The sequence below is a fragment of the Haemaphysalis longicornis genome, unplaced genomic scaffold (genome assembly GCF_048455015.1).
Source record: "Haemaphysalis longicornis isolate Haplotype H1 unplaced genomic scaffold, Haemaphysalis longicornis Haplotype H1 scaffold_1, whole genome shotgun sequence".
Classification (NCBI taxonomy): domain Eukaryota; kingdom Metazoa; phylum Arthropoda; class Arachnida; order Ixodida; family Ixodidae; genus Haemaphysalis; species Haemaphysalis longicornis.
The window spans coordinates 128,391,062-128,398,929 of record NW_027526203.1 but is presented as its reverse complement, the minus strand read 5'-3'; the positions used below and the strand labels follow the sequence as shown (position 1 = coordinate 128,398,929).

The window sequence follows — 7,868 nt, the reverse complement described above, 5'->3', positions numbered from 1 at the left end:
TAAAGGTTTACACCCCGCGTTCTCGCTGAATGCCACGTGAAAGCGTCACGTGACCACTCACGCCCGTCTAACGGCCCTGTGCGCACCTTGCTCATGTGCTAGGAGTTACAAAAATTAAAGGAAGCTCACACCAATGCATGGCATCTCACTTCTAGTACGCCAATGTGCTAAAGCCTCTGGCCTCCAGTGTTCACGTAAAAAATCACAGCTCCTTGTCGTCCGCCCTCACGCCAAATCAAGGAGTACATTCAAATACTCCTTGATGGCCAGGCCATCGCTCCAAGCCCCAGCATCAAGATCCTGGGCCTACATCTCGAGGCTAACACCAAGAGTGACGTCTCCGCGCAGCGCCTCAAAAACAGCATTAATCAAATCATACACATGATCAGGCCAGTTGCCACCAAGAAGCGAGAAGAATCCAGTACCTTTCGATTAATTGAAGCTTTTGTCCTCTCGAGAGTCACTTACGTCAACCCCCTATCATCTTGTCGACAAGGAAGACATAGAGATGCTTTATATATAATGATTAGAAAGGCGGTAGAGCAGGCCATTGGTCTTCTCATGAGTGCGTCCACACAGAGGCTGCTTAGCACGGGGCTCCACAACACGGTGGAAGAGCTGATAGAAGGCCATCTTCCTAACCAGAAGGTCCGACTCAGAACTGCGGTGGGTAACCGCATGCCTCACCAGATTGGCTGGGCAGCCCAGAATGTCACTCCGCTTGACATACTCCCAGACTCTTGGCGACTAAAACTAAAGATGCTCCTTTTGCTTAGAAATATGAACCCCTCACATGACGAGGGTCACTGAAAAGCAGGTGCTCAAGCGCTAAACACCACCCTCGGTGGGGATCATGCAGTTATCTACACAGACGCCTCCAAACAGCGAGGGCAGCAATACGCCATCATCGTGGCTACCTCCAGAACCAGCCTCCTTGCGTGTACCTCACTTAGGACCCAAGAAATGACAGCAGCAGAAGAGGCAGCCATTATCTTAGCTCTCACTCAACCAGGAGTTCGGAGGGTAGTCACCGATTCCCAGCAAGCCTACTGGAATTACCAGTCGGGTTGGGTGTCCTGACCTGCACTGCGCGTGCTAAAAAACCACTCCCCAAATGGTTCCATTCAGCTCATCTGGACACCCCCTCACGCTTCAATTGGGGGCAACAAATACGCCCACCCAACAAGCCTGCGCTTTTACCTCCCGTGCCATGGAGCTGCACGAGGACAGTCACCCGCTTGTCACGTTCAGGGAGATAACCCAGCATTATCGCCTTCTGAGACAGACTGTACCTTCGCCTTACCCTGACCTTTCCAGAGAACAACAAACTACCCTACGGCTCATACAATTCGGGCTCCTTGCCACAGCCTACGCGTATTTACTTAATCCATCCGAATCACTACGACGCTGAATGTAAATTTTGCTCAGAAGTAGGAACACTCCGCCCCGTAATCGGGGTGTACGACTTTAGCCCTGAGCACCCTCCTCTCTTTCCATCAACTACCCAACAAGAGCAATGGGAGATACTGCTGTCCAGGCCCTCTCTACCTACCCAGCTTCAGCGGGTGGACAGACCACAGGCCGCGCGGACTGCATATGGGTCCCACAGAAGAAGGAATCACTCCCCAGGGCTACACTCTGGGCCGTTCAGAAATCTGAACAGAAGTATTTCTTCCTCCTCCTCCTCCTTCTCTGCCGTAAATCTCGTCGCCTCCGTCCGCGGCGCAGAGACGGAGAAGTCATATCGTCTAATACCAGGTTGGAGCTTACTTTAATTTTATAAAAAAAGTTTCCACTCTTGTGCTACACCAATACATCTCAACCAAACACCGTTCATGCATCATGCATTGATTTAACCTTACCAAGAATATCTCTTTGAAGTCATAAAGGGTTTGGTTGGGTGCATTTCACTTCTCTCTGGTTTTGCTATTTGTAGAGCGATGTGAGTGAATTTAAGTGACGTCGCATGGGTAATCGCTATGGGTGCCGTTTACAGGTTTGCTTTCCAACCACATTCACGGGGTGGATTGGCGCTAATTTTTTTACGGCACGTGCTTATCGGCGCAGTTATTTTTGTTTACAAATACGCGGCCTGGGGACGCGTAGCTGCTTCGTTCCGCTTGCTCCGTTCAAGTTGCTTTAGGGGAGGCGGTGGGGGCTGCTAACAATGCATGCACTGCGCGCACCGAAGTCGCTCTTTTGCGGTCTTCAGCAGTTTCCGTAGACGCATGTCACGCTGTGTAGTCGTTTCGTGAGCCGAACTGCTCATTCTAACAGTTGTAGTTAATTAACGTGATTTGCGTCAAATCGACTCCATGGTTTGTGTCACCGAAATTGTCCGCACCATGCCGCTGTGCGCATTCAAGCGATAATTTGGCTGATTTAGGCTCCCGTTTTGAAACTTCTTGCTCAGGTTCAGTAGGACTAGGGTCTCGTGCGGTCCATTTACAAGTGAGCGTATAGCCTCGTCGTTCAGGCGCGGCGGTGAAATTTGCGCCTGCAATAGAAATACAATATCCAAGTACACCGAAGAACGTTTGTGGGTTGCTAATCGGACATCATAATACCCACTTGAACGTGTGCGACGCCTTGTTTCGCCTCGCATATTTTGTTGAAGAGCTCTGGCATCTTGCCGCTGGAGGAGTGTTTTGCTTTCGAATGGCAACCCGATGCACCGCTTCTCGTTTATGCCACCGTGTAAGAGGAAGCTGACGACGACGGTGAATTTCGGTGGTTGTTCTTCCCCTACCTTCATCTGCTGTTTACTGGCTAGCAACTACTGCCGAGTTTGAGCTAGCACTGTGGAAGGCCTCGTGAAGAGCCGTTTTTATATGATGAACGCCAACGACAGACGTTTAAGCTCGCGTCTTGGAACGTCTCGTAAAACGTGTTGCTTGCCCATAACGACGCCACCGCACTTTTTGATAGATAGCTATCAGCTTCATAGGCGCTGCTCGAGAGAAGAGCTGCAGATTTCCACTGTGCAACCAACGCACCAACTCGGCAATACAGTAACGTCAGTGCAAGCTATCACGCCTCCAAAAAATGCGTCTGCAAACTTTCTTTTCGCGTTCACAAAGCATGGCAGAGAAGTTGGACAGTGCTGTAACGGCTGCCAAGAACCGACAGCAATGAGTGCACTGCGGCCCTCGACTGCGACCGATACCCGCTCCACGGTTTGCCCTAGGCGCGGATCAACCCTGCCGTCGGCACGTCGCCAGGTGCAGCGAATTTTTGTCGGGCGCTCTGGCACAACACACACACGCATACAAAAATGAGTAGTTAAAGTCAGACCCGTGTGCGTTTGTTACGGAAATAAGCATAACGACCGTAGCGCCCCTCTCCTGTCCCTTTCTCGCGGCGGGACCTCCTTCTTGGGCTTCTCGCGCCGTAGCCGGTTTTTGTATTTGTGTTTATCTCTTATTTGCAGGCTGGCGGCGGCGGCGAGGGTACGGTTGCGCAATGTCTGCAGCATGCGGAACAGTGGCGTCAGCGTCTCTTTACAGCTAATTTCAAAGACGGTAGTCATTCTTTGGCTACTCGAGCGTGACAATGTTGGCCTATTTGTCTGTCTGTCATAAAGATAATTTATTATTGCAACTTATATCACGCCCGGCTCCATAGACCGTTCCATCGGGCGAGGGGGAAACGTACTCTCGCACGCAGGGGTCACGGGGCGCAGGCCGCCTTTCCCCCTCTCTGGAGTGTGCGCAACGCGTTGGTGTGCGCGCCGACCACGGCGGGCCTGGCGCGGCTGCTTCTTTGCCTTGACTACGCTCGGTAGGCATCGCGCGTGCGGGTTTGCCACTAATTTAGGCATTATTTTATTGAAATGTTAATGAATGAGACAGACTAGGAGCTTTTGAGCTGCTTGTGTGCTTTAACACGCAAGATTTTTGGCAATTTTGTTCTGCTGAGCTCTTTCTGTACACCTACTTTGGAGTAGTTGCAGAATATTCTTCTACCTTCTTTCCAAACTAAAATAGGTCACTGAAATTTGCCTCTGCCGCAGATGGTATTAGTGCCATCTCCACCGTTTCCTGCGGTCACATTGCGGCAAACCCAGCTCCAAGTATTACGTGGGCTGGCCTTGGGGATTTTCACAGTGACTACCACCTCCCTAGGTTGTCCCTTTCCCCGAGAATATCTTAAGGGAAGGGGGGATACTAAAGGGGATTCTACCTCCCTTCTTCCCCCATCCCCGATTCGAGCCAAATGAAGTTGTTCACTCACTTACTCCAGCCAAGAGTTCAGTCTATTACCCAATGTGATGTCTCTTTGTCGGTAACATCAAACTAAGCAACACACAAGCGAACGCTTGTCTGGTTGACCAACGGCGGACGCTTAATAAATCCTTATATGACGCTCTCCAGGAGCTGTGTCGTTTATTTTATTTATGTTGTACATTAGTTCCACGGCTAAATAGTGCTGCAGAGCAGCTCGAAATTCCAGAGAGGAAATTTTGTTTATAGTTGGCGGCAGTGGTGGCTGAGAGTGAGGTGTTTATATATCGATAAGATTTAATACAAACTATGTAATGTGCCAAATACTTACGAAGTTCACCCAAAACTGCCTGTATTAACCTCTGCAGGGATATGTAGCCTAAAGCCTGTTACACTGACACGCGCTTTTGCTTGTTGGCCATGGCACCGAGCGTATCACGGTTAGATCGTTTTAACAAACATCAGTTTTTGCAGGAATGCGATCAAAATACCCGCTATACGCGATCCCGTACACCCACACGCAAAAACAAAATTGTGACGAAGTATTGCAAACATATGTTCGACACGGCATCGTTTACCCACCGCAGACCACGCTACCTCGAGGCGAATTTCAGCTCCCCCGCGTCCAAAAAAGCCGCCAATTTAAGCCAGATCGTTTAAAGTGGTCCTATGCAACAACTTTCCAATTTAAAGTATATTAAGGACATGAACATACAACGCGCTACAACGCAAAATTCCCCGAACCGCCGCTGGCGCCCATGCGTCGCGGAGCAAACGCCTGTTGCGACCGGGCGGGGGCGCCCGATCCGTTCTCCGTGGCCTCCAACATACGATGGGTAGCGTGTATGATGCGAGCGGCCAGCCGCTGTTGCAGCCGTGAAGAAGTCCAGAGCAGTAGGATAACGTAACTGTTTACTTCATAGCGAGAGGTGGGCCGAAGTCAAAAAAACATACAATGCCCTGACGGGCGAGGTTACAATACAGGACACGAGCAGAGCGACCGCATGGATTCGCTGCTCAGACAGGAATGATCTTCAGCGTTTGTGCTGCTTCTATTTATACCCAAAAAAACGCCCCCAAGAGTAACACGCCACGAACATCACAAACACACACACACACACACACTCTTTCCATAGTTCGCGAGTCATGGCTTCGCCCCTCGTGGCGTCCGAGAGAGGGGAGAGAGTGTCCTTGAAAGGTGCCGGGGTCGCGCTATCTAAAGGTTGATCGTGCCGATAGCGAAACGCCTGAGCCGGGTATGTCGGGGCGTGACTCTCCGACGCGCAGGTGCTTGAAGGGTGTGGCGAACGTCGTGGCTTTGCACGTGGAAGCTGACAGCCGCCGGAGGTGCTTTGCAAAGCGAGGTGACTGACCCGGCATGTCGAGACACGAAAGTACGATTCACCGACACGCGGGCGCACATGGTCGATTCCCACGTGGTCGCTGATGCGGGAAAACACGTGGCGTTGGCCGATTCGTAACACGCCCAAGCCAGCAAATCGGCCAGCTACGAGAGGGCGCTGCGCACGCAAGACGGCGGCGCCCTCGTTGGAACGGTCTATACATGGCAGCTTTGTCCCGCACGTTTTTCTTGCATTACTTGCAGCGATAGGTCACGCTGCAAAAATCCTTGCTAGTGCCGATGTAATCATAGTGGTCCTTCAAACTCTCTGGCACATTAAAACATTGCGCTATCACTAGGCCGTCCGCTGAGTGCGTGCTGCAGGCGTGCTGAGTGCGTGCTGCAGGCAGCCATAGCTGGGCTTATAGCGTCCTCGATAAACATGCACCGGGGTTGCCCCCAAAACCGGCGCTGTGCTCAGTGCCCCGCGACGGTGCGCACCGGCACGGTGCGTTGATCGAGGACAGACGGTGTGCCGAAGCACGAGTGCCACCTAGCGTTTCCTGTTTCAGGGCGCGCCATTTCATTTGGGGTGTCTGCTCGTCGCGCGTAGTACGCATTACGATGAGTGGTAGCAGTGGCAGCATAGGCGTGGACGTTGTTTGCGATGGCAAGACGCATCGTCTTGTTTTGCCGCAAGCGCAGTTCAACCTTCTGGCTTCCGGTGAGTTTTTGAATGGCAATTACCACGGCGAAAGAAGTGAAGGCTTCGCCTGTTTTCATTGCGTGATGGTCTTTGTCCTGCCTAGTGTGTGACACTAGCTAGTTTTTTTCCCTTATAACAGATAAATCAAAGCTGGCGGCTTTCGTCGCAAGCGTTGCCGGAAACCTGAAATCATCTGATGCTGGCACGGGGCCTTCGTTTGTCATCGGCACCCCAAGCTGCCCCCCAACCCCAATCCCAGAGTCTCGTACGGCAGTCCTGGAAGGTGCGTACGAGCTTTTGCTGCCATCGTAATCTCCTGTGCACTCGGCAGAGATTAACTCGTTGGCTAAAAATTGTGCCTTACTGGTGATGGGCTTCCATTTTATTTTTCTACAGACCAAACGAGCGCAGCTCTATCGTCGGTTGCCGGCGGAAGCCGTGGGCCGGTCGGCGCCGCTTTTGATTCGGCATTCGTCAGCCCGGACACCACGCCGCAAGCAAGCACCAATGAGCCTCCACGAGTCGCCCTCGGTGCGTGTCATGGTTCTGAAATGGGGTTTCTTTAATGCGTGATAAGCGCACAATGCGCACGAAGCAAGCCTGAAATGGTTCCGTGTGATAACAAGCTCGCTTGGAACGCAACTCCTCAATTTCTTTTTCGACTTCGCATTTGACCTATTTGCACCCTGACAGACTAATAAAAAAAAAGCATATGCGATAGTCCAAATGGGGCATGGTAAAGACTTCTTTTATTTTGCATATTTTTGTGTTCACCGAAATTTACATTCTACTTGCAGATGAAATACCAACAAAAGCAAGCATGAATGAGTGGGGCGAAGGGGAGACCCTGCTGCTCCTTGATCGATATGCTTTGTACCTGGACATGGTGGGTCCCATTAAGCGATTCCGCCACAAAAAGGCCATGTGGCAACAGATTGCTGCCGAAATCTACACCAAGCTGGGAGTAAGAAGGACGCCCGAGCAGTGTATGAACAGACTGAAGACTGTAAAAGGACGCCGCACCGACAGCCGCACCCACAACAAGCAGTCGGGCGTGCAGCCCGTCCCTGTAGAATATGATGCCGAACTCCAAAAAATTGCCGCCATCGACGACAGCATGGAGCCGGAGCTCATGAGGGGTCCTGGCCGCGTCGAATTGAAGGCGCCAACTAGTCCGGCCAGCACAGACAGCGACACGCCGCCGCCAGCAAAGAAACAGAGGTGTTCCGTTGCGGAAACTCTGTGGAAGATCCACGTTGACCGCGAGGAGCAACGCGAGCGCCGGCACAAAGAAAAAATGGAACTTCTGCGCCGCTACCTTGGTGCAGAGGACGAGCTCGCATGAAAGAGCTGAACTTTGCAGTTTGGATGTAATAAATGTATGCATGACTTCAACATTGTGTTAACGTCATTTATTTAAGCACTAGCATAACCTGGAGCTAGCTGTATATTTATTACGTAATATCTTTAAGACGTGACAAAGGATGGTAGGGCACTAGCCCTTCACAAATATGACCATTATAGATGGTGGTTCACGTGGTTGACTTGTCAAAAGAGCTCCTTGCTCTTGCAAGTAACAACGAAGGCATTGCAGAAA

At 51.3% G+C, this 7,868-nt stretch overlaps 1 protein-coding gene across 1 annotated transcript; it reads left to right on the top strand.

Moving 5' to 3' along the window:
• The first annotated feature begins 6,165 nt into the window (after positions 1–6,165).
• LOC144179795 (uncharacterized) lies at positions 6,166–7,649 on the top strand. The gene is made up of 4 exons (XM_077708233.1): positions 6,166–6,289; positions 6,411–6,554; positions 6,668–6,802; positions 7,069–7,649. The coding sequence occupies exons 1-4, from the start codon at positions 6,190–6,192 to the stop codon at positions 7,614–7,616; spliced, it is 927 nt and encodes a 308-aa protein (XP_077564359.1). The 5' UTR covers positions 6,166–6,189; the 3' UTR covers positions 7,617–7,649.
• The last annotated feature ends 219 nt before the right edge of the window (positions 7,650–7,868 follow it).

What these genes read in the sequence shown, in the direction of transcription:
- LOC144179795 (XM_077708233.1), top strand. Translation starts at nt 6,190, where the DNA reads ATGAGTGGTAGCAGTGGCAGCATAGGCGTGGACGTTGTTTGCGATGGC. An exon ending in TCGTACGGCAGTCCTGGAAG is followed by an intron (nt 6,555 to 6,667) that starts GTGCGTACGAGC and finishes ATTTTTCTACAG; the next exon opens with ACCAAACGAGCGCAGCTCTA. An exon ending in GCCTCCACGAGTCGCCCTCG is followed by an intron (nt 6,803 to 7,068) that starts GTGCGTGTCATG and finishes TTCTACTTGCAG; the next exon opens with ATGAAATACCAACAAAAGCA.